The 27,900-nt window shown below is 38.2% G+C and overlaps 1 protein-coding gene across 4 annotated transcripts in view; it reads right to left on the bottom strand.

The window, feature by feature from the left end:
* Window positions 1–27,900, bottom strand: part of BARD1 (BRCA1 associated RING domain 1) — an 87,919-nt gene that overhangs the window by 6,811 nt on the left and 53,208 nt on the right. For 2 of the 4 annotated variants that reach the window (XM_008259118.5, XM_017343084.4), the window contains 3 exons: window positions 24,651–24,759; window positions 18,141–18,273; window positions 17,550–17,642 (listed from right to left, as the gene is read on the bottom strand). In XM_008259118.5, the coding sequence (XP_008257340.5) occupies window positions 17,550–17,642; window positions 18,141–18,273; window positions 24,651–24,759 (335 nt within the window). Of the gene's footprint in view, window positions 1–15,029; window positions 15,439–17,549; window positions 17,643–18,140; window positions 18,274–24,650; window positions 24,760–27,900 lie in introns of those variants that run through there. The other 2 variants (XM_089328992.1, XM_089328991.1) reach the window with 2 other exon arrangements.

The following is a 27,900-nucleotide window of genomic DNA, read 5'->3' as shown; positions in this document are numbered from 1 at the left end:
ATAAGTAAAGATTAACCAAAGAACAGAATTCTGTCCATACAAATAAACAACTACACAGCAGCTGTAAGACTTCAGAGTTAAAAATCCAAAGCAATGAACAGGATGTCTCCCTCTTATCTTTGTCTCTTGCCTCTCAAATAAGTAAAGATTAACCAAAGAACAGAATTCTGTCCATACAAATAAACAACTACACAGCAGCTGTAAGACTTCAGAGTTAAAAATCCAAATTCACAACTATCTTAATGTAGTTTTGAATATCCAAATGTTACATCCTGCACCACTTGATATCCAATGCCTTAAAACTGAAGCAGAACAAATTTATGGCTGTATAAACATCTGCTTTCAACTGAGAATTAGACTATATGCTGGAAATATACTAACTTAATAGTATTTTGGAGAACTCTTGAAAAATACCAGTGATAAAATTTTGCCCAGCCTTTCCCTACTTAATTCAGCACTGGAATCACACAAACACAGAAAAATCACTAGTCTGTAAACTACGCATATGCCTGTACAAGGGCTCCTATATAAACTGAACCAACAGGCAATCTCCTTCAAGTACCAGAATAAGAACTGATCTGACAGAAACTGATTCACTGTCTATGAGTAAGAAAGGGCCTCCTGACCAGTAATTATGATAGAGAGGAAAAGCTGATTCTAGGTAAGACAAAAAAAGTCTTTGTCTTCCTCAGGGTACCAGTCCACTTTAGAAGCAGAACTTGAGATAACCATTCTGAAAGTTTCTTCTCTATTATACCAAAGTGACAACATAATAAAGCTTCATCTCATGCTACATGATATATGAGTCCATCTGCAGAATCTGGAAACGCTGCTGTCTTTTGAAGAAAAAATCGTGTTTAAGCTCTATTTATTAAATGCATTTTATTTATTCCAACAATCCCACAATACTTAATTTGAAAATGTACAGAATGATATAATTTAGTAGAAAAGACTAAATATCTAGTTGAAATCTTTTGTTTAATAGATCCAGAAAGTCAAGTGCAAAAACATGAAGTGAGCTTCTAAGATCACAGATAATAATGGCAAAGTTGATGCTCTCCACTCCCTAAGACAACAGTGTCCCACCTCAGTGTTCTCGCTGTATCCTAGTTATTGAGACATGCTAGGTACAACAGGAATTTTAGTCTCTATTAATCAAAAGGGAGGGCCCACTAATTTTTTGTATTCCTAAACCTTCAGTAAAATTATCTGAATGCTTATTTTGTTTTTTAAAAACAAGGCTACGATTAATTTTAAATGAAATTTTATTCTTTATTTCCTACCAATTAAAACCCATTATCAAATTTTATTTTTCTAGCATATTCGCACTTATGTTTAAAGATATTAAGGACATCATTGAGACAGTTTCAAGTCTCAACATATGATGGCAAAAGAAACTTCCTACTTTTGTACAGAGAGTGAAAGAACCTGATAGATTTGAATTTCTGTTACAGAGTCAATTAGGGAACAAAAGTCAAGGGTTACAGTTAAACATGAGTAAGTTCATAGTTTTCAGATTCAGCTTTTCTGGTTCTTCCAATTTAAAAATGGCTAACTTCTTGAAGAATAACAGCTATGGGAGCAGACTGGGTTTGTTGAAGATAATAAAAAATATTTTATACTTAACATTTCTTTCAAATATGTTAAAAGCAAAATCCATTTTTTTGAATAAAAGTGTTTGAATGCAAAGTTGTTTCTGGAAACTATGTAATTTTTAAAAATATTGTATCATAAATTTAAAAGAGCTAGCAATTAAATATTCTGGAGGCATTAGTGATTTAAATGTATTACAGTAGTGAGACTCAAAAATACTAGTAAGACATGAAATAGAGTTTTAGTTCTTTATATTTCTGATATTGAGCAAATATAAAAAGAAACTATTAAGTATTAAAAGAAAAGAGTAGGGCCGGCACCGTGGCTCAACAGGCTAATCTGCCTGCGGCGCCAGCACACCGGGTTCTAGTCCTGGTTGGGGCGCCAGATTCTGTCCTGGTTGCCCCTCTTCCAGGCCAGCTCTCTGCTGTGGCCCGGGAGTGCAGTGGAGGATGGCCCAAGTCCTTGGACCCTGCACCCGCATGGGAGACCAGGAGAAGCACCTGGCTCCTGGCTTCGGATCAGCACAGTGCACCAGCTGCAGCAGCCATTGGAGAGTGAACCAACGGTAAAGGAAGACCTTTTTCTCTGTCTCTCTCTCTCTCACTGTCCACCCTGCCTGCCTGCCAAAAAAAAAAAAAAAAAGAGTAGAATATCATTAGGAAAATATGGAGCATCAAGATGTTGTTTTATTGTTACTTCACTGGGCACAAATGAGTAGAATGTAACATTTTACTTAGCTGTGTATAAATTCATTCTTCAAATAGTTTTAAGTTCTTTTTAAAAAAAAAGATTTTTATTTTATTTATTTGAAAGGCAGTTACAGGGAGGAAGAGACAAAGGGAGAGACCTTCTATCTGATAGTTCACTCCCCAGATGGCCTGGGCTAGGCCAGGCTGAAGCCAGGAGCCTGGAACACCATCCAGGTCCCCCATATAGGTGACAGGGGCCCAAGCACTTGGCCATATTCTGTTTTCCCTTTAAGTCCTTTAAGCAAAACTCGGGGTCAACACTGTGGCACGACAGGTAAGGCAGCCACCTGCCACACTGGCATCCACTTCCAATCCAGTTCCCTGCTAATACACCTGGGCAAACAGCAGAAGGTGGCCCAGGTACTTGGGTTCCTATACTTACGTCAGAGACCTGTAAGAAGTTTCTGGTTTTGGTCTGGCCCAGCCTACCCCCAGCCTTTGCTGCCATCTGCAAAGTAAACCAGAGGATGGAAGATCTCTGTCTCTCCCTCTTTCTCTATAACTATACATCTCAAAATCTTCAAAAGACAAAACTCACTTCTCATATTTTCGGTAGTGAAGAACAGAGTAGTTGTAAATATTGTGAAACGTTTATACCCTGAGCAGAATGTATCATAATGTGATTATGTATACTCTGTGTAGTGCTCTGAAAACTTTAATTTCCTTAAGTTTAAAATAAAATACTCATTGGAATGGATGTTTGACCTATCAGCCAAGATACTTGTAGCCCAAATCAGAGTGCCTGGGTTCAATTCTTGACTCCAACTCCTAATTTCACCTTCCCATCAATGGAGATCCTGGGAGGCAGCAGGTGATAAATAATTGAGTCCATACCACCCACATGGGAAACCTCATCTGAGTTCCAATGTCCTGGCTTTGTTTCTGACCCAGGTCCAGTTGTTGTGGGCATCTGGGGAGTGCACCAATAGATGGGGGTCTCTTTATCTTTTTCTCTTTCAAAAACAAAAATAAATAAAGTATTCATTACCGTAAAGCTAACTGAAGGAACTTAAAAGAATACATATTTAAAAGGCTAGAAAACCAATGGTAAAATCATACACAAGTACTTTTTGGTTAAAGAGAGAAGAAAAAGTCTAAAGTCTAATTTATTCCATTTTCTTTTTACCCTTTTATCTCTAAATAACCAAGCATATAATCATTGGTTCTAAGGAAAGACCTTCTTAAAAATGACCATGGTAACAGCTGCTATCTGTAATCTAAGTACCTGTATCTTTCCCCAAATCCAGCAAGACTGGCGCAAAGTTTGTTACTGGCAAGTCATGTTCTATAAAGACATGAACACTAAGTTCATGAATACTGATCTACTGCTCTGAAAGGGAACACAGGGTTAGGCTCCTGTGAGCATTTTGTTAACTAATTCATATTAACCTCTCTTTTGTTTGTTTCTTTATGTTTATTTAACCTAAATAAAGTGTACTTTATTTTGTATATATTGTTGATTCATTAGAATTAAATTTGGGGCCAACAACACAACTTAGGCCTTAACAAAGCTCAAGGAACAGAAGGATTTTTTCCAAAAGCCACATCAGTTTTCTTGAGCTCAGGGACTCTAGACATTTAGAGGTCATTTTAAACAGTAAAATCACCAAGAAAAATGCAAAAACGTGGCTCTGACAGGTCCTGAACACTCACTCACAGGATGAGAGCTGAAAAAGGGAAGCAGGGTATCACCCGGTTTCACCTCAGCTGTGAACACAAATTCTTTGTGCAACACAAATTATTTGCTACTTTGCACATGCCTACAAAAGTTTCAATACAGACTCTGGGGATTACAACAAACTTTTAGCAAGTAAGCAAAATCACAAATACAGAACTCACAAAAAATGAGGATTTACTGTGTTTTATTTCCATTTCAAGGAAGGGAACGGGAATGCAAAGAAGTTAACTTGCTTAAAATCACTGAGCTATTAAATAGCAGAAAGGGAATTTGACTCCTTCAGTGTACTTTTCTAAAGCCTATGCATTGTACACTAAAATATAACATTCTGGTATATAAGATAAATTTTGGGTCTGTGATGCATGAATATGTCAAATATTTTCAGGAGATGATGCTTAATATATAACAGTCAAAAGTTTTAACAACTAAGTATTCATCACTACAAAATGGGAGCTTTGTCTAGATGCTGACTTCTCTTAATTTGGGGCTATTAATGTATACTCAGATCCAACACTCATGCCCAAGATAGCTGTAATCCCCTATTCCTGCGATTCTTAATTCTTAGTTTTGCCTGTGCTTCCATTCAATTACAAAGGTACTCCAAAAAGTTCATGGAAAAAGGAATTAAAAGGAAAGTTTATTGTGGTGCAATTTGACATCCACGCATAGCTTTACATAATATGCTTTTACCATAACCCTCCCTTTATTTTTAAGAGTTATTTATTTGAAAGTCAGAGTTACACAGAGACAGTGAGAGACAAGAGAGATCTTCCACTTGCTGCTTCATTCCGCAGATGGCCATAACAACCTGGGCTGGGCGAGGCCAAAGCCAGGATCCAGGAACTTCATCCAGGACTCCCATATGGGTGGCAGGGGCCCAGAGACTTGGGCCACCTTTGGCTGCTTTCCCAGGTGCACCAGCAGGGAGCTGGATTGGAAGTGGAATAGCTGGGACTCGAACTAGTACCCATATGGGATGTTGGCACTATAAGCAGCAGTTAAAACCACTACTCTATTGTGCTGGCCCCAGCATAAACTTTTTAAAAAAGACTTATTTGAAGGTGAAGTGACAGAGAATGAGGAAGAAACAGAGGTATATCTTCCATCCACTAGTTTATTCCCTAAATGCTTGCAATAGCCAGGGTTGGGCCAGGTAGATGTTGGGACCCAGGAAAACACATGTGGGTCCTCATATGGGTGACAGGGATCCAAGTATTTGGAGCACATCATTTGCTGCCTTAGCAGGCCCATCAGCAGGAAGCTAGATTGGAAGTGTAGGAAATGAGACTGAAAACTGGCACTGTGGCACGGGATGCAAGCATCCCAAGTGGTGGCTTAACCTGCAGTACCATAATTCTGGCCCTTCCATGAACTTTTTGAAGATGCTTCACATCCCCTGCCACACACATCTTTTATTACAATAATCATATTCACACAAGTTTGCTAAGCAGAACTTCTAAATCCTACTATTCTCACTTAGAAACATTCTACACAGATTCTTGGTTTTACATAGAATTAAGTATGTTTTAAAATAACAATTTTAAAAAAATGCTCACTACATGAAAAACCTATTTTTCTAATGAACCTACTATTAAAATATTTCACTGTATACTGAAACTCAAATACTGTATACTGAGACTCGAAATTTCTGACTACATCAAAATATCAAAGTAGAAACATTGCCATTATGCTGGTATATCATATACAGTGTTTCCACACTAAACACCAATCCAAAAGATAGCAGCAATCTGGTGAATTCATAGCTTTATACAAGCTCATTATTTACATGTACATGCAGTTCCCAACTTAAATCTCTTGGAGCACACATAACATTATCTTTAGAAGAATGGCTATGCCAGCAGGAACACTGAACACTCCAATGATTAACTACTGTGTCAGCTGAGGGGCTAATGGCTAATTATAGGCAAAAGTAAATGGCTTATTTACTTGTGGCTACTTGTCCATTTCAGGGGTTTATGTGCTGATAACTTAAGCTCACACACAGGTAACACACTAAAATGTTAACTATTGATACGGATGAATGTGCAGGTTTTTGTACACCAACAGAATTTGCCTTAATAGACCAGACACTAGAGTTTAAAGGTATGGCAATAAAAGAAATAAAATGGTAGATACCACCCTTGACACTTCATTGGAAGGAACCAATGCTTCTGTAATGTGAGCATGCCTCAATTTATACAATGTTTGGCTCTATTGCAGCTGTTCAAGGTTTCTATAAAGGAAGGCAGAGGGGCCAGCATGGTGGTGTAGTGGTTAAAGTCACTGCCTACGACGCCAACATCCCAAATGGGTGCTGGTTCAAGTCCTGGGTGCTCCACTTCTAATCTACCTCCCTGCTGATGTGCTTGGGAAAGCAACAGAAGATAGCCCAAGTGCCTGGGCCCCTACAACCATGTAGAAAACCAGGAAGAAACTTCTGACTCCTGGCTTTGGCCTGGCCCAGCCCCAGCTGTTGTGGCCATTTGCGTGTCAAACAAGCAGATGGAAGATCTGTTTCTCCCTCCCGCCCCCCAACCCCATGTGCAACTCAGACTTTCAAATAAATAAAATAAATCTTTCTATTAAAATAAAAAGGAAGGCAGAAAACTCCATTGCTCTAATTACAATTACTAAGCTGCACAATTACATTCCTCTGATATTCTCTTATTCCTACTAATAATTTGTCAGCTTCCTATGCCACCTAATCTCAAGTAAAGACTGAAAGCTTTTCTTCATGTCCCCAGAAAACTAAGGAACAGTTTCTAGGGCTACAGAAACATGTTGGAATATTGACACTGCATTTTATTAAAGTTGTCACAGCATAGGAAATCCTAAGAATTTCTTGAAAGTTGAGAGTGACAGCTACTCCTAAGGTTGCAACTTGAATGCCTACATGGACCAAAGAGAATCCAGAAGCCCTAAAAGATTTTAAGTGGCTTTTCCAATGATACAACTGGACAAAAAATAAACCAGCTTCTGATTCCTAGGTCAGTCTTTTAAAAACCCTTTACCTAGCTATAAAAACAAAGCGTCTAAGGAAACACCAGCCATTCTCTACTCACATTTAATATATTTTAATTATGTTACCAGTTAATAGACAAATAGAATAGTTATGAGAAATTAGCCAGAGGGGATTAAGATGGTAGAGTAGGGAGAGAGTTTACTGCTCTAGTCTAGAAGGCAGTTTAAAAAAAAAGTGGAAAGTGTGCAGTCTCAGGGAAGAGTTGGGGAGAAAACAAACAGCAGAGGAAACTCTAAGCAAATTGGAGGGACACAGTGGAAATATATGGAGGGCAAGGACATGCACAACACAGGACCCCAGCAGCCGAGAGCCTCTGCACCAGCATTGGAGAGTGAGGTGAGACCAAACTGCAGCAGCCCAGGCCACTGGAGAAAAAGCTGCCGAAAGAGCCTAGAGAGAATTTGGCTTGGAGCCCCATGGGGGATAGTGTACCTGCAAGGATAGTGTACCTGCAAAACTGGAGGAGAAAGAACAAAGTGGAGGCACATTTTCTCTTTCCCCAATCACCCTGCAATTGCGTCCTGTAACAAGCTGACAGAGACCAGGCGCCGTTTTGGACATACATAACAGCTGCGCTAGCTTGTGTCCAAACCCAGCAAACAGCCAAGTGGAGTCTCCTGAGTCTGGTGAGGAGAATAGATAGGGGGCTGGGTGCTCATGACTGTGGGAAGCTTGTGTGTGGGGGCTGTGAAAACAGAGAGGCTGCGTGGGAGGACTCAGGGTATGGCTAGAACTTTGGGCAGTCACTGTGCGAGATTCCACAGGATTGGGGCTCTCTGGTTACCTGGTGAGGGACATTGCTGGGGATCTGAGCGTACACTGAGGACTGCACAAAGCCTTTGTGTGGTCCTTGTGGCAGAGCAGATGAATAATATACCCACTGGAGATACTGCCCAAGCACTGGTCTCCTTTGAGGAGAGGAGCTCAGCTGAGTCTATGCTAACAGACAAGAACAAATCTCCCCTATGATAAAAAACAAACAAAAATAAGAGATTCACCAGGCCAAACCTGGGTGTGTCACCTCGGACATGCCCTTCACTCTGGAGCACTGATCAGTTCTTTGGCCACACTTGCCACACACCTCTAGGTATTCCCTGAAAGCAGACACTCCACTAGTCCACATATAGTCCAAAGATAAAATACACCACAGCAAAAAATCAAAGAAGAAACCAGCAAATGCTGAATTATAAACCCATGATTTCAAGAAACAAGAATAAGGAAAGCAACATGATGCCCCTAAAAGAACACAACACTTCAATACTAGATTGTGAAGATGATGATATTGAAGAAATGCCAGAAATGGATTTAAAAAATTGATCATAGGATTAGTTAGAAGTAAGCAAATGCAAATTCCTGAACTAATGAAATCTATACATAACAAGAAAGAAAATTTCTCCCATGAAATTGAGATGAAGAATTGGACTTAACAGATGTCTACAGAACTTTTCATTCTACAGTTGCAGAATACACATTCTTCTCAGCAGTGGATGGAACCTTCTCTAGGATTGACCACAAACTAGGTCATAAAGCAAGTCTCAGCGAATTCAAAGAAATCGAAATCATACCATGCATCTCCTCTCACCACAATGCAATGAAGCTGGAAATAAGCAACTCAGGAGTCTGTAGAACATATGCAAACGCATGGAGACTGAACAACATGCTCCTGATAGAACAGTGAGTCACAGAAGAAATCAAAAGAAAACAAAAAATTTCTGGATAAATGAAGAGACAATGCAACATATCAAAACTTATGGGATACAGCAAAAGCACTGTTAAGAGGAAAGTTTATAGCAATAGGTGCCTACATCAAGAAATTGGAAAGGCACCAAATAAATGAGCTATCAATGCATCTCAAGGATCTAGAAAAACACAGCAAACCAAACCCAAAACTAGTGGGAGAAAAGAAATAATTAAAATTAGAGAAGAAATCAACAAAATTGAAACAAAAAAAATACAAAAGATCAGCAAAAGAGCTGTTTTTTTAAAAAAATAAACAAAATTGACACACCATTGGCTCAACTAACCAAGAAAAGGGGAGAGAAGACCCAAATCAATGAAATTAGAGATGAAAAGGAAATGCAACAACAGATACCACAGAAATTCAAAAAAATTATCAGAAATTACTACAAAGAGCTATATGCCAAAAAACTGGGAAACCTAGAAGAAATGAATAGATTCTTGGACACATACAATCTACCTAAATTGAGCCTTGAAGACACAGAAAAACCTAAACAGACCCATTATCAAGATGAAAAATGAATCAGTAATAAAGTCCCTCCCAACAAAGGAAAGCACAAGACCAGATGGCTTCACTGCTGAATTCTACCAGACATTTAAAGAAGAACTAACTTAACTTCTTCTCAAGTTATTCAAAACCACTAAAACAGAGGGAATACTCCCAAAATCCAGAAAAGACACAACAAAGAAAGAGAACTACAGATCAATTTCCCTGATAAACATAGACAAAAAACCCCAGAGGAACAGGCAATCAAAGGCAAAATTAAAAAATAGGATTATATCAATTTAAAAAGCTTCTGTACTGCAAAAGAAACACTCAAGAAAGTGAAGAGGCAAGTGACAGAATGGGAGAAATTATTTGCAAGCTATGCAACTGATAAAGGATTAACATATTATATATATATTTAAGTAGATTAAAACAGAATATATAAAGATAACAAGAAACTATTAACTACTCATTGAAAGCTACCTCTTAAAATTAAACCAAACAATATTTGCTTTTCACATTCAATTTTTTTTTTTATTTTGAAAGATACATTTATTTAGAGACAGAGTTATACAGGGAGAGACAGAAATATCTTGTATTTGCTGGTTCACTGAGCCAAAATGACCAAAACAGCCAGGGCTAGGCCAGGCCAAAGCCAGGAGTTTCTTCCAGATCTCCCAAGTGAGTGGATAAGGCCCATGTACTTGTGTCATCCTCTGCTGCTTTCCCAGGAGTATTAGCAGGGAGCTGGATTAGAAGAGGAGCAACCAAGACTTGAAGTGGTGCCCATATGGGATGGAATTCCAGGTTCCTGGATTTAGCACAGGCCTCTGACCACTGTGGCTATTTGGGGAGTAAACCAGTAGATATGAGATCTTTCTATGTCTTCCCCTCTTTCTCTGTAACTCTACCTTCCAAATAAATAAATCTTTCAAAAAATATATATACATCAATGGATATATGTTGTCATTTTAGTTTTATAAACCTTGATGATGCTCATGGTTTTATATTAAACTTCTTCACTATATCATTCTCTAGACAGGGAAAAATGGTCATAGAATTGACTGAAGGTAAGAAAAAGTATTTTTGAATAAATAGTTATACACAAATAATTAGAGAATATGATTAAGACAGAATTAAGCTTCCAGGTGAAGATCTGTTAATGTCCAAAGAAGGGTTACCTACATAAAAGGCAATTGAATTTCCTCACTTTTCAAAAGCTAGCATACAGTACAAATCTATATTTTGAAGAACTGCTATTCTAGAGCTACAGGCTATTTGTAAGTGAAACAGCACTAAAAATCAGAATGATTACACTCTCATTCAAATAAATGTTGTTTAAAAAATTAAAATGTAGAATCAAACATCACTCTATGTCAAAACTGGAAGCCCTAATAAATATGTTGTTAGATCCAAACTAGGAATTTATGCCACTCAAATTTAGCAGTAGCTAACTAAAATAAACACTGCAGAATTTCTTTTCTGTGTCTATTAAAAAATCACTCAATATAAAAGTATTTTTGCAGAAGTTTTATATTAGGTTTTTTTAATAACATAGACTATGATAATATTGAATTTTAAATAAAAGGAAAAGCACCATAGGAAACCTTCTACCACACTGACAAAAATGGAAAAACAACTTATAAAACCATTGTAGTTTTTAAAAATTGAGTTGTGAGGGAGCCCACAGTTCGGGACACCAGCAGCAGACTCAACACAGCAGCGCTGGAACGCGAGGTGAGCCGAACCTCAATAGCCCGAGACACCGGCAGGCAAGCGGAGAGAGGAGACTAGAGGGAACAACCCCCGGTGGGGGGAAGTTCACAAGGCTTACTGGAAGAGAGAGAGAGGGGAAAAAAAAAAGGGTGACTAGTACAGACACGGGTTTCTCTCTCTCCGCTCACCACTCAAGGGCGAGCAAGACAAAGAGCAGGCGCCATCTTGGACATACGTCATAAGCAGAGCGACCTCAGGTCTGCACCGGCCCTGAGCCTAGCAGAAAAACCTGACTCTGGGCGAGGGGAATTAACAGGAGATTAGGACCTAGTAAATTTGTGGTGCTACTGAACTGAGACTGTGAAAAAAGAGACAGTGGGGGAGAGAACTCACGGAATTCATGTGAGCACTCTCCAGAGACGCTACAATTCTGTAACTTTGGCAACCCAGTGGGAGGCTGAAGGAGAATTTGAGCCCACTCTGAGGGCTGAACAGATTCCCTGTGGGGTTCTTGGGAAAGAGCTTCCGATCTCTGGCTCCTGTGGGTATATCATTTGCCTGCTAACTACCTCCAACTTCGTTCAGCTGTGCGGAATTACTTCCCTTTTGAATCAAAAAAAAAAGAAAGAGAGAGAGAGAGATTTACCACGCCTAACCTGGGAGTGTCACCTTTGGCACACCAAACAGAGCTCTCAGGCCACACCCATCTCAAGCCCTAAGGCTCCATCAAAAACAGATAGTCCACTTAATCTAGAGTCATAGTATAACAAGAAAAAGCACCACAGTGAAGAAACCAAATATCTCCAATATGCCAAATAACAAACGCAAAAACCGAGGTAATAAAAACAAGGAAGTCACCATGACACCCTCAAATGAAAAAGACACCCCAATTCAAGATTATGAAGATGATGACATAGAAGAAATGCAAGAAGCAGATCTCAAAAAATTGATAAGAACATTAAGAAGTTCCCAAAAACAAATTCTTGAACTACACAAATCCTTAATGGACAAGATAGAAAATCTCTCTCGTGAAAATGAAATATTAAGGAGGAATCAAAATGAAACGAAACAACTAGTACAACAGGAAACTGTGATAGTGACTGAAGTGAAGAATTCAATAGATCAAATGAAAAACACAATAGAGAGCCTTACAAACAGAATGGGTGAAGCAGAAGAGAGACTATCGGACTTAGAAGACAGAGAACAGGAAAGGATACAGTCAGACCAAAGAAAAGACGAGGAAATTAGAAATCTAAAACATATTGTCAGGAATCTTCAGGATACTATTAAAAAACCCAACATTCGGGTTCTAGGAGTTCCTGAAGGCATGGAGAGGGAGAAAGGATTAGAAGGCCTTTTTAGTGAGATATTAGCAGAAAATTTCCCAGGTTTGGAGAAGGACAGAGAAGTCCTAGTACAGGAAGCTCACAGAACCCCTAATAAACACGACCAAAAGAGATCCTCACCACGACACGTTGTAATTAAACTCTCCACAGTAAAACAGAAAGAAAAGATCCTAAAATGTGCAAGAGAGAAATGTCAGATTACTCTCAGAGGATCTCCAATCAGACTCACAGCTGACTTCTCATCAGAAACTCTAAAAGCTAGGAGGGAATGGCGAGATATAGCCCAGGTACTAAGAGAGAAAAACTGCCAGCCCAGAATATTATATCCTGCAAAGCTATCATTTGTGAATGAAGGTGAAATAAAGACTTTTCATTGCAAACAGAAATTGAAAGAATTTGTTGCCACTCGTCCAGCCCTGCAACAGATGCTTAAAGATGTGTTACACACAGAAACACAGAAACACGGTCATCAATATGAAAGAAGGTAAAGGAAGGAAACCTCACAGCAAAAGATCACAGGGAATTCAAAGCATATATTAGAACTTATCTTTGGCAAATGGCAGGGCAAAGTTACCACTTTTCATTAGTCACATTGAACGTGAATGGCCTGAACTGTCCAGTTAAAAGACACCAATTGGCTATACCGCAGTAAGAAACAACGAAATCCAGTCATTTGCAACAAAATGGAGGAATCTGGAACACATCATGCTGAGTGAAATAAGCCAGTCCCAAAGGGACAAATACCATATGTTCTCCCTGATCGGTGACGACTGACTGAACACCAAGAGGGAAACCTGTCGGAGTGAGGTGGACACTGTGGGAAACGGTGGCTTGATCAGCATAGCCCTGACTGTTAATGAACAACTTAATACATTATCCCTCTTGGTAGTTTTTTTGTCTGTTCTGCTTAATATGACTGGTTTAGTTTTGTAATTGATGCAGAGTTATTCTTAAGTGTTGAAAATTAACTGAAATGTGATCCCTGTTGAACATGGGAGTGGGAATGGGAGAGGGAAGAGATGTATAATTTGGGACATGCTCAGGCTGACTTGCCCCGAGTGGTGGAGTTGGAAGCATACCAGGGGATTCCAATTCAATCCCATCAAGGTGGCATGTACCAATGCCATCTCACTGTTCCAGGTGATCAATTTCAGTTCACAGTTGGTCATGGTGGAGGGACTGGGAGTCAAAGGGAGCACATAGACAAGTCTAGTACCTGCTAACACTAACCGATAGAATAAATAAAGGGGAGGGTGATCCAACATGGGAAGTGAGATACTCAGCAGACTCATAGAATGGCAGATGTCCTAAATAGCACTCTGGCCTCAGAATCAGCCCTAAAGGCATTCAGATCTGGCTGAAAAGCCCATGAGAGGATTTCAGGCATGGAAAGCCAAGGCACTCTGGCAAAAGATCTCTGTGAGTGAGATCCCAGTGGAAAGAACAGGTCATCAAAGAAGGAGGTACCTTTCTCTGAAGGGAGGAGAGAACCTCCACTGTGACTATGACCTTGTCTAAACAAGAGAAGAGTCGGAGAACTCAGAGGGCTTCCATAGCCTTGGAAACTCATGACTGGAGCATAGGGAGATTACTGATGCCATAGACAGGAGTGTCAATTGGTAAAGTCAACAACAGGTGTCACTGTGCACTTACTCCTCATGTAGGATCTCTATCCTTAATGTGCTGTGTATTGAGATTTAATGCTATAACGAGTACTCAAACAATATATTTCACTTTGTGTTTCTATGGGGGTGCAAACTGTTGAAATCTTTACTTAATGTATACTAAACTGATCCTCTGTAAAAAAAAAAAAAAGAAAAGAAATTATCAACTCCCAACTTGACTCTCACTGGGATTAAACATGACAATAGGTCTGATCTGATTTCATCATCATTAAAAAAAATCATCTATTATTTTTCACTTTATGTTTCTGTGTGGGAGCAAACTGTTGAAATCCATACTTAATGTATGCTAAGCTGATCTTCTGTATATTAAGATAATCAAAAATGAATCTTGATGTGAATGGAAGAGGAGAGGGAGTGGGAAAGGGGAGGGTTGTGGGTGGGAGGGGCGTTATGGGGGGGAAGCCATTGTAATCCATAAGTCGTACTTTGGAAATTTATATTCATTAAATAAAAGTTAAAAAAAAAAAAAAAATTGAGTTGTGAATAAAACCCTAAAGCAACAAGCCCAGTTTACAAAATTTCACAGCAAAGAGTAAAAAGACATTGAAATGAAGGCTGAAAATATAAATGTAACATAACAGAATATTCTACTCATACCATCGTATACATCTACATTTGGGGTATCACAGAAAATACTGACACAGAGCATTAAATTTTGTGAATTCATATTAAAACACGTATTATTATTTTGGCTAGCTTTTAAACCAACACTTGTTGAGAACATATGTCTTCATATGATGATACATTGAATTGATTTATTTTACTTAATGCATATTGAGAAACAAGTCAAATTCTTTGAGAAAAGTTTATGATAAAATTATCTTAGATAAAACTTAGGTATAAAAATCTTTTTTATAAGATTTTTGAACAAAGGTCCTTTAAACGTTTATGGAAATATATAATTAAAAGATAAGCTTATTTTGCTACAGAAATTGTTTTAAAATCTGAGCACTGTTTTCTACAATACACATTTTTCATAAACTTTTTCAAGAACTTTTGTATTCTGGATTTCCTTTTTTTAAATTTATTTATTTGACAGGTAGAGTTATAGACATTGAGAGAGAGACAGAGAGAAAGGTCTTCCTTTGGTTGCTTCACTCCCCAAATGGCTGCTACGGCTGGCACTGAGCGGATTTGAAGTCAGGAGCCTGGTGCTTCTTCCTGGTCTCCAACACAGGTGTGGGGCCTTTGCAAACACTTCAGCCATCCTCCACTGCCCTCCTGGGCCACAGCAGAAAGCTAGACTGGAAGAGGAGTAACCGGGACTAGAACCTGGCACCCATATGGGATGCTGGTGCTGCAGGCAGAGGATTAACCAAGTGAGCCACGGCGCCGGCCCCTCTGGATTTCCAAATATTTTTCATCAAAAACAAAGTCTCGACCTCAAATTTGATCATGAAGGTATCTATAGCTCTCTTCTTCCTGTAAAATGTAATATAAATATAATTCTGCGAAATAAATTTGACAAGACACAATGGCTGGTTCAACTGTATTCACTGAAGCCCTGTTAGAATATTCATGCTAAGCCCATAAATTGGCATTGCAAGATACTTTACATACATAACTGAAAATACCTAAGAAAGTCCTGGTTGCTTCCCATCAGATCCAGCTCCCTGATAATATGCCTGGCAAAGCAGACGAGGATGGCCTAAGCTCTTGGGCCCCTGCACCCACATGGAAGACCTGGAAGAAGCTGGCTCTTGTCCCCTGGCCAATGCAGCCATCTGGGGAGTAAACCAGCAGATGGAAGATCTCTCTCTCTCTGTCTCTGTCTCTTCCTCTCTCTGTATAACTCTGACTTTCAAATAAACAAATACATCTTTAAAAAGAAAAATCAAATTGAGATGCCTGACACTGAGAGTAATGCAGAAAATGTGAAAGTAATATTCATACATATTAAGAAACAGTATTTCTGGGTTCTTCTTTTCACAAATACAGCAACCATATAAAATCCTATCTCAAACTTTGAACTTATTTCTCTGTGGATGATATATTACAAGATATGAGGATATGAACTTCAAGAAGAGGATCCATCCATCCTTTATCCTAAAATAATCATATATATTAGAGGGTGTTATTCACTACTGTGAGAATCATCAAATAGCACACTATTAAATCAGCTTGAGTCCATCAGTGATTCTATAAAAATGAAATGCCCAAGCCATTAAAGTGACAAACCTTACATCTCTTGAAGAAGGTAGATTTTTACAGAAATGAATCATGTGGACTGTATATGTAATGAAATGCCAGTTCACATATTCATAAGGATAAGACTCGAAGTGAAGTGGTAAATGTCTTAACATTCAAAATTTCACGTGCTTCTTTATTGCTGAGACCTTATTACTATGAAAATCTATTTCTTTCTGACCATTCATAAAGTCTCTGGCACAGGTTCAATACAAAGGCATCCATAATCATGGAAGCATTTTAAATGAGTTTTGTGAACATTGAGGTTCCATAGATTTGAAAGAGAAAAGAAAGTTCAAAAATAAGAGAGACAAGAAGAGAAACTTTTCTCCCAAGTATAAATGATCAATCAGTTCAATTATTCACCAAACTTCTCAAACTTTTTGCAGGAGGGACTAATGAGAGAGATTGATGTGAACAGGTGGAGTGGCACTGTCAGTCATGGTCACTTAGCTGGAGCACAGGGTATCAGTGGAAACCAGCATCACAAGAACAGAAGGGAAAGGGACACGAACACCAAATAGAATAGAAACAGTAATATAACTGAGTCATCGAACCACAGATTAGTTACATAATTAAGATATTGATCGATCAAGTATTCTACTGTTAAACCTTCAAAGCACAAAGCCATAAAAGCCAGGTTTTTGTAAAAATGAATTTTAATCTACCATTGCTTCTCAATAAAAAAAGTTTCAATAAAAACACTGACTATTCATTTATAACTTTTTAATTACATATTATTATAGTTACTAGAGATTACAAAGAATGCAGAGAAGTCCCAGAAAACCTTCCACCAGTATCTAATTTTAACACTTCCTATAACTATAGCATCATATCAACAAACTAACCTTTACACAATAACACTTTCTTTCTATTGTAAATCTTAAACAAATTCTAGGTTAAGAAAAGCAAACAAGTAATAGTAGGGAAGGTAAAAGAAGGTTTGTAAGGTGGTAGTATTTGACTTCCTACAAGAAGAAAAGAGGGACACATTTCCAAGCAAAATTGAGATAATAGTGTACTCACTACAAATCAGGCAGTCTAAATTTCCCAACAGTTTCTTAAAACTACTGATTCAGCTATGACAGTAACAGTATGTTTCACAGGTAGCATTTTTCCAGTCTTACAGGGAAAACAATGAGCTACTTTCATTTCATAGATCTGTTGTGGGAATTTACTCAGAACATCCATATGATACCACTGATATGAGATGCTTCTTCAAAATGCAGTAACTAACAAAGGTAAGGAAAATAAGCCTAAGTTCCTCATTTAAAGGGAGTAACACACTATGAAAATGAAACAAATCTGGTTAATTCACAATACAACTATTCGAATCCAATACTTACATTCAAATTTTAGGATCCAGCATCCATTGAGAATTCCCAGCATACACTTCAGGGTACTTTGAAGTGTGCCACCAGGAACAATGACATGAGTTACTAGAATATAGGAAAAGGAGAATAATTCTTTAATTAGTCTGGCTTTTTATAACCAGTTAGTGCATAGTTTATAAACTTAAACCTGAATTTTCTTCAAAGGCAGTAAGTATAAGATTTATTTAGTATCATTTTCTAATGTGCCATCTATAAGAAAAATCAGATCATAAACCATGTATCTCAAGGTCACATTAGTAAACTCAAATTTTTCTTTTATTTTCAAATTACAACTAAGGAATTATGACATTACACAGTACCACAATTTATTTGTCACTAACAAACTCATAAATTTGCTCTTAAAATATGTGCAAGGCTTTAAATTTTACATTTCTTAACTACATTAAGACTATTAAGTGGTTTATTACTGTAAAAATGTTTCAGATTTATTACAAGATGCAAGGTATATAGCCATATATCAATGGTTAAAACATGTATAAATTATCAAAGGGAATTATTACCTATTTAAAATTTTTTCCACTAAAAAAAATTCAAAATCTTTACCTGTACTGTCAAACTCCGTACATTTTTTGGCTTTAAGAATTGCTGCAAGCTCATCGAGCATTTTCTGCTGTTCTGAAGAAAGTCCACTGCCTATAAGTATAAGAGGTCTATCCCTGCGATGCCCAGTGTTCAACTGTCAATGAAAATGGAGATGCCACAGTGTTAACAACATCTTTTTCCCTTCTGCCCCACTTAGTAACAACTGCCAAAACACAATCAGGGGTTTTCTCTCAGCACCAGCTATCAAATCCTTGGTCCCACTGCCTAAATAATCATATATATTAATATATATGGACTTTTTTTTTTTTTTTTTGACAGAGTGGATAGTGAGAGAGAGAGACAGAGAGAAAGGTCTTCCTTTTGCCGTTGGTTCACCCTCCAATGGCCGCCAAGGCTGGCGCGCTGCGGCCGGCGCACCGCACTGATCCGAAGGCAGGAGCCAGGTGCTTCTCCTGGTCTCCCATGGGGTGCAGGGCCCAAGCACTTGGGCCATCCTCCACTGCCTTCCCAGGTCACAGCAGAGAGCTGGCCTGGAAGAGGGGCAACCGGGACAGAATCTAGCGCCCCGACCGGGACTAGAACCTGGTGTGCCGGCGCCGCAAGGCAGAGGATTAGCCTATTGAGCCGCGGCACCGGCCAATATATATGGACTTTTGAAAGTGCTTTAAAATAAAAATACTTTAAAGACTAGAGAAAGATACTAAACATATTTTTACTTGATAAAAACTTGAATTTCATTTCTTGTCTTCTGCTAATTCTCAATAGTTCCCACCGAATCTGCATTCAGTACCTGATGCTCAATGATTTTGAATAATTATTATTTTTTTTTGTCCCTCAAAAAAATTTTACTTGGAATAGCTCTCCATACCCAGGGCATGTTGTTTCCTTCATGGGAATTGAGTCTCTCTAGGGTCTTATAATTTCATTCTGTCATCAATGAGCTCTTTCTTTCCCTCAAATACCTCAAGATATTGATTTAAAATGATCAATCTCTATCTCTCTTCCACTAACTTATTCCAATAGTTGAATTCGCACTTGTTCTGTTTGATTTAACTGAGATTATCTGGAAAAGTAGGGAGCATCAAGGCTTCCAGAACAATGTTGATCCTAAACTAAGAGAACAAACTTTTTAATCATCTAAAAAGCAACCTCTCAAAACAAAGACCAGATGAAAACAGACAGAAGAATTCAAAATCAGAGGTCAGATTCAAAAACACTAAGAAGTCCAAGTAGCTCATGAGAAGGAAAGAAGTACTCTAACAAAGATGAACATTTTTATTTTAATATTCAGACTTGGAACTTACAAGAGACAAAAAAGGATAGAAATAAAGGGAAGGCATGGATGGACGATGGATGGCATGAAAGATTCAAAGAAGCAATGAGATAGTGACTACAACAGCAGTCAACAGAAATTTAATAAATGGAATTACAGTGAAAGTTAGTCAAAAGTTATCTAATAAAAGACAAGCAACACTCCAGCAAAGAAGAAAAAAAAGTAAATCAGCATTACTTTATCAAAGGATAAAAGTATAAACAACACTTTCGTTTTTAAACACACAACATAGTGCTTTCACATGTATGTATGTACATAGATACACCAGATATCTATCTGGGTTTTCAAAACCTCCAAAGAACACGAGGAAAAGAATGGAAGGATGCACACGAGCATCGATTAACAATGAGGCAGGACAGAGGTGGTATTTAAACATTCATAGCAGATATATCATATGGACATATCAGAACAGTGATAATTTAATTTATTCAGTCTGACAACTACATTTATTATATCGAGATCACTGACTACAACCATAAACAAAATGAACATTGTGATTTGTTCACTCAAAATATATTAGAGTCTGCTATGTACTAAGCAAATGATACAAGACACTTTTTAAAAGACTTCCATAGTATTCAGTACTTCAAAGTTCTGCTATCAGAATCACTTCTTCCTCTACGGCCCATGTAGCAAATGTTTCTCTGGACATGCTATGTACACTACATACCCATGCCCATGTCACACACGTATTTCTGTATATGGATCTTTCCTAGATACTAAGTCATCAAACCTAAACACTTTCATAACATGAAAATAAACTGAGTCTACCTTATGGATTATTCAATTACTATATTATTTAAAAAACACTATTTTAAAAATTATTGCCTGTTACATAAATAAGTGCCATAAAAATAGCTCTAAACAGAACACTTTCTTCTCAATTTATTACACCTCAACTACCTTAGTTTTCTGCACAAAACCCAAGAGTGAAAAGATATCATTTCTAAAGATAGCATATGATACTATTTCTACAAGGAAAGCACCAAAATGGGTCAAGCATTTTCCTATCATGGTTTCTTAATTTGCATTAAAGGAACTGGCACTAATTTCTTGAAGTTAAGAAGTGCCATAATAAAATAGAAAGGAAGCAGCTGTCAAAGCCACATGTTTGAGGGGGTAGGGCAGACTGGGGTCTGGGGATTGGATTTGAATGTGCAGAGGTCTCAGAATCATAAAGAAACTCTTAAGAAATAATTTAACACAGTATTTTTTCTTAGGTAAAAATTTTAGATTCTTCATTAATGAGTTTATCAAAAACAAAGTTTAAAAAATATGAAAGAATAAATGGACAAACATACTGCTCATAAGGGATAAGCACAGAAGTTGCAAAATGAGTATGGCAAGCAGCTTGTAAAGTCTTTTAGAGGTTGCTTCTCAAATTCAAAGCAATACTTTCTGACAGCCTATAAACTTTAATCAAAACAAACAAAAAATTCAAAATCGAAGTAGAAGGAATTAAGCCTCATCCACCCTCCCCTCTGTATGAAGTTCTTTGAAGCAGCCCTTCCAAAGAGCTTAGAAATCACTGCATTGAGGATTCCAGACTCAGCTTCCAGCTACCAAACACTTGTGCTTGTTTCCAGGATGAGCACGTGGCACGCAGGGCACTCCAGTGCTCACTCATGCACTCAACACACATTTTTGGTGCACTTGTGGTTGCCAGACACTGTTCTCAATGCTGAGACTACTGCAGTAAACAAGAAATCAGTCCCTGACCTCACAGAGTTTATATTCTATTTGAGAGCAAAATCACAAATAAAATGTAGATGATGCCAGATGCCAAGTGGGAGGGCAGAGGAAGGGGTGAAGCAGCACTGACAGATCTGAAGGGCATGAGGAAGCGGCCAGGACAACATCCGGGTCCCCTATTTGTCCTGGGAGCAAAGACAGCTAAGGCTAAGGAGTTGAAATGAGAGCATGTTTGGTGCATTCCAGACACAGCAGGGCAGCACAGGTGACAGAAAGAGTGAGTGGAGTCTGCTTGTGGCTGGGATCTCAGAGTTTACATGTTCAGAGCTGCATATGAAGAGCTCATCTTTCAACGTAGAAGGATTTGATATCGTTCATTATCTTTTCATTAGCCGAGTATCAACCATTAAAACAGTAAATAATAATCAACAGCAATTCATATAATGAGCAGAAAGTATTGAGTTCCTTAGTGAAACCCTTTTCTGAAGGGAACTATCCTCCTCAAACTCTAAGAATATCATAAAGATATCTCAGGGCCAGCACTGTGGCATAGCAGTTAAAGCCGCCGCCTGCGGAGCCAGGATCCCATATGTGCACAGGATTTGAGTCCCAGATGCTCAACTTCAGATCCAGCTCTCTGCTATAGCCTGGGAAAGCAGTGGAAGATGGCCCAAGTGCCTGGGACCCTGTGCCCACATGGGAGACCCAGGGGAAGCTCCTGGCTTTGGATTGGCTCAGCTCTGCCATTGCAGCCATTTGGGGAGTGAACCAGCAGATGGAAGATCTCTCTCTCTCTCTCTGCCTCTGACTCTATGTAACGCTGCCTTTCAAATAAATGGATGGTTCTTTAAAAAAATTAAGATATCTCTACTTTTGACACATTTAAAATAATCTTTCTCCAGCTTTTACATAAAAGGAACATGGTCAAATAACAATGTAATCATGTTATGTTCTGCCAGGAGAGTTCAAGAACAAATGAATAAAATAAGCATCAATTTATATTATAAAAATGGTGGAACTAAATGAAGACTGACCTGAGATCTAAGAAATCTGAGTTCTAAGTAATACACTTTTAAAAAATTATGCCTAGTTAGTAATTCTGGGCAATCACAGCCATTCTAGGTCTTACTTTTCGCATTTGTAAAATGAGGAAATTCAATTGCTGACTTCAAGGTTCTCTTCTAACACATTATTAATTTTTCTCTTTTTTCTTTTCTTTTTTTTTTTTTTTTTTAGTTTGGGACACATTTATAAGGCTGAAGTCTAAAGCAAGAGATAAAGGGTTTTCAAAGTCTAAGGGTAACTTACCTATAAAAGCACCCAGGACTGCATGAAATTCTAACCTCCTTTCGCTGGTGCATGAAATTCTAATTACCTTTGGCTAACTCCTTATTGTAACTAATGCCATCAATCAGTACTTCACTGCCCTTGCTAGACATGAAGCCTCTGAATAAGACTGGACCTCAGCTCATTCCTTTCTTTTACTTCCTCCTGCCTAAACAGTTACTAAGATACAGTCAGTCTTCTCCCTGTTGCCTCTGCACACGCCTCCAACTCCTGTTCTTTTCTCCATCCTCCCCTTGCTAAGACCAGCTGCAATTCCAGTGCTCACTATTTCTCACCTGGGCTCTTATAGCAGCCTCCCAGTCAGCCTTCAGGCTCACCCCACTCCCCGCTGTCCCTTACAACAGTCCCACTGCAGTTACAAACACATTGAAGGGCCCCATGAAGTAGAAACTCCTCATCAGGAAATTTAAGGCCTTTCACAGTCACAGTCTGATTCAAACCAAGCTCTTTACCCTGGATTCCTCTTTAACACACTCCTCTCACACTAAACTCCAGTTTCTCAAATGTCTAAGGTTCTTTATGCCACCTCATCGCTGAGCAGCTGTTCCTGAGATTTAAACTGGTAGGCCCTCTTGGTATACCTGACAACAGTGGACAATGCTGGTTATCCATATGAAGTCCACTCCTCACTTGCTCCACACTCACAGAAGGCTGATTCTGTTCAGGTAGTCACTCTATCTCCACCCTGGTGTGATCAAAACCAATCTGCGACCAGTCTGATCAATAAGACAGGAAAAGTCCACACCAAGCCTTCTATGGAAGGCTTTCCTGCCTCTTTTTTGGCTGGCCATTTTCACATCTGGACTTGTGGCAAATATCCAATAACCACAAAGGGGAGATGAATGAAGACAAAACCACCACATGAAGGATGGCCAAGTATAAACAGAGAAAGATTTGGGTTCTGGTGCACTCACTCACTAACTGCTGAATTAACCAATGGCAGAGCTGATCAACACTGACATTGTATTAGACACCTTGCTAAAATTTTTTCCCTTAGAGTCAGACATCTCTGACACCTTCTCCATGAAGTTCTCCTTGATCCCTACCTGAAGTTGGCTTCGTTTTGTAAACATAACACAATGTGTAGACAATTTTTTACAACTGGATTTTCTACTAAACCGTGGGTCTCTAAGGCACAGTCATTCTTTCCATTCTATCTCTAGCTTGTACCTCTCCTCTCAGATTGCTTTACACACACAACTACCTGCTCAAACATCACTACTTTTTGTATTACAGACATAGAAATGGCATGCAGAACCATTGATTTCTTCCACTTAGCAGCAAATGGTACCACCATCTACTACACTGCTGTCATTATAATAATCTACTAGAAGGTCCTGATGGTATAACTCAAAATATATACTAACCCTCATTACTTGTCATCATCTCCTCTGCTACTGCCTTAAACCAGGTGATCATGGTATTCCTCTACTGTCACCGTAAAAACAGCCCTATGTGATGCCCTCATCCCCACAGCCACTCTTCTACAAACAGCCAGACTGAATGTTCTACAGCAAAAATGAAGCATATCATTCCCTTGCTTGAAACCCTTCCAATGGTTTCCCATTACTCTTAGATACTCACTTTAGGAACTTTCTAAACTTCAAATACGCTCATCCACTGACTGGTCTACATTCCAGAGTCCTCCAGGTCAGCCGGCTGCTCCCCTGCAGCATCCTGGTTCTAATTCTATCAGTCCTTCAGAGGCCTCCCACAGTGAACTGAGCTACACCAGTACCTTTCAGGAGCATGCCACCTCCATCCAGCTATGCTCTAAAAAATCTTTAAAGCAATCACTTCTAAAGTTCATGAAGTTACTGAATATTAGTTTACATATTTACAGTCTATCTCTTTCCTACCTCCCACCAGAGGGTAAGCTACTGGAGAATAAGAGTCCTAGCAGTCACAGGCATTGTGTGTACATGCTGCCTAACGGAGAGAGGCAGCTCAATAAATACTGCTTGATAGTCTTTCTCTGATTATGTCTGGGAATCCACTGTAGTTAATACTTAGGAAGTACTCAATAATTGTTTGGTGAATGAAAAGCAATTTGCTAACTGGAAATTTTTCCATTATGTTCCTTTCATAAAGCATTTCAATAAAAGATATAAATATCCCAAAGCTAAATCCATACTTACTACCAAGCCATGTCTAGTTGAAGATGATTCATTCTTCTCTGGTAGCAGCAATAGTGATTTCATATTTTCATTGTCTGTATAATCCACAGGCCGTAGACCAAATATGTTACTGTAAAATAAGTGCAGATGGGCTTAAGTAAATAAAATGTGTGACTTGATTCTTAACTAAATTAATGCACTCGTGGAACAATCTTGTCAATGTCTGTATTAATATACAATTTTAACTTACAAAAAGGACTCAGAATTCACATTAGGAAGAAGCAACTAACATCAAAAGTTACTGAATTCAACGGGAAAAAGATGTGAAATTTTAATTTGACACTAGATCATTATAGGATGTATTTTTAATTACATTTTTACTTACATATAAACTATTTAACAATGGATTTTTCTGTATTCATACTCATATTTTAAAGTAAGCTACATAATTCTTAATTACTATGAATGAGATGCATTCAAATGCAAATAAAAATCATAAACTACAGCTATTATAGACCCTATGATCTATATAAATACAAAATTAGATAAATTCACAAAACAGCCATTTAGATTCACTAGAAGGAAAACTATGCCACATGACAAACAATTTAATAAAGCAGTGAAAGACTGCTTCAAAAATTAATTTTAATATATATGTATACCATAATCAATAAAAATCACAATTGTAGAGCAAATAATATGATTCAGAGAAAAATCTGATGCAGCCTTCTGACCACATAATTCACAAGTCACAGAATCTTACACTGGAAGAGACTTCAGAGATTAAAGTATGGCCCTGTTATTTGATTGACAAGAACAGAGACCTATAGGTCCCAAGGACTTTACTAAGGTCACATTCTCCTCATTTATTTCAGTAATATTCAGTGTTGCCCATCCTTAGTCTTTTAATGATAAGTAACCTGTAAAATATAGGACTTGTGTCTACTGTTATGCTTCCTTATGACTTAATGTTTTATACAAACACTAGCTTTCAAAATGAACATTTCTTTTACAATCTTTACAAGTTTTAATATTCTGATATGGTATACAATATCCACTAATGTTCATGTAGAAATGTTAAATAAGATTTAAGAGGACAAACATGGCTGAGCCACTATTGTGGTGTAGTAGGTTAAGCATCTGTGATGCCAGCATCCCATATTGAGAGCTGGTTCCAGTTCCAGCTGCTTTGCTTCTGATCCAGCTCCTGATTAATACATCTGCAAAAGTGGCAGAGGATGGCCCAAGTCCATGGGTGCCTGCCACCCACCTGGGAGTTTCAGAAAGAGTTCCACAGTCCTGACTTCAGCCTGGACCCGAATGGCCATTGCGGCTATTTTGGGAGTGAATCAGTGGGTGGAAGATTTCTCTATCTTTCTCTTCCTATCAATCTGCCTTTCAAATCAATAAATAAATAAACTTAAAAAATAAAAATACAAACATGGTACAATGCCAACTTTTCAAATTTATTAAATGTATAGAAAAAGTACTAGAAGGACAAAGTGAAACATTCAGGGGAAGAGGGAGGAGGAAGGTGTCAACTCTGCTTGCTGCAGCACAGAGGTCATGCTGATGAGAGTCATAAGCATTTACTGAGTTTAGATGCAGGGTCACTAATGATCTTGGCAAAAGCTGTTTTGATGGCATAGAGGGTTAAGGTAAGAAACAAAGCACAGCAAATGTTTTCCTAATGCCTGCTATTACTGACTGTCAGATGCAGTCCCTGTTTCTTTTTTAGACAGTGCTGGATAAACATAGACAAGGTTGTATTATCAGATTTCCTTTATGTCCAAAACCAACACTGTTAACAGCCTTCTTCCAGCCAAGGTATAATGAATCAATTACATTTCAGGTTTCTGAGTTACAACAGAGTGACACAAGCTGCTGTTTACACTTAAGTGGACAATCTCAATATTTCCAAAGATCTCATACACTATACTTGAGACTTCTGAATTTCATTTTCTAAATTATGCTTACATACCAACTTCACCCTTTCCTCACAACACAGGCTGTATGACACTAAACAACAGAAATCTTCATTGAAGAACTAATATTCTAGGTCTTAAATTTAAGCCACTAAGTATAAAAATGAAAAACAACAAAAAAACAAAAAAAATTATACTTTATGCTATCAAAAAAAAAATCACTGCACACATAAGGACTTTCTAAAGACAAAAACAGATTTTACAATTCAAAGAAATAAAATTTAAAAGCTCTGTCAAGTATACTTTAACATACAGAAAGTGGATGGCATTAGCAAAGTTATTTTATATAAGTAGGAGTACAGGCCCACTGTGACAACATGAAGAAAGGCTAAGTGAAAGTTCTTCTCAAAGTACCTTCTTCAGGCAGGTGGACTTTAAACCAAAAAATAATCAATAAAACAACAGTCAGAACCAGTAAGATGTTTTTGAAAGAACTGCTTCATAAAAAAAATGCAACACTTACTCTCATATGCTCTTAACATATATAGTCTCTCCTCTTAGATCATGGCTGCTTCTGTTTACACACATTTCACTAAACTCTCAGTCCTGCTGTATTGCTAACGTGTTGACAAATGGCATGTTGCAAATGTCACAGAAAGATCAATGGTTAAATACTGGTCTTGCATCATGGGAGATGGGACCTACTAAATCCTTCATGTTGTTCCTGTTTTATCATGAACCACTGACATCTGTAACTAGACAAAGGTTTATATACATTACCTTCAAAAAAACCACAGCAGAGGGCCAGCATTGTACTATAAAGGGTAAAGCCACCAACTGAGATGCCAGCAGTCCACATAGGTATCAGTTTGTGTCCCAGCTGCTACACTTTTGATCTAGCTCCTTGTTAATGGCCTGGGAAAAGCAGTCGAAGATGGCCCAAGGGTTTGGGCCCCTGCCATCCACATGGAAGACTTGGATGAAGTTCCTGGCTTCAGCCTGGCCTACAGCTGACCATTGCAATTATTTGGGGAGTGAGCCAATGGTTCAAAGGTTTCTCTGTCTCTCCCTCTCTATAACTCTGCTCTTCAAAATAAATAAATAACTCTTAAAAGAAAAACATAGTAAGAGAAAATGGGGCATGTGCAAGATTTCTTTTTTATTATCTGGGTACACATACACACACAGACCTGTGATTTTTCCTCATAATGATGGATCTGGGTGGGCTAAAGTTTGGTTACAGACTTGGCATGAAAAATCAATTTTAAATGCACATAATTAGATTTAATCACTTTGCAAAAACACAGGTACAACATAGAAGAAAACCCGTATGTTGTCACACGCAT

The sequence above is a fragment of the Oryctolagus cuniculus genome, chromosome 3, assembly GCF_051225735.1.
Source record: "Oryctolagus cuniculus isolate XC-2025 breed Fujian yellow rabbit chromosome 3, ASM5122573v1, whole genome shotgun sequence".
NCBI lineage: Eukaryota > Metazoa > Chordata > Mammalia > Lagomorpha > Leporidae > Oryctolagus > Oryctolagus cuniculus.
This window is presented reverse-complemented; position numbering and strand designations above follow the sequence as displayed.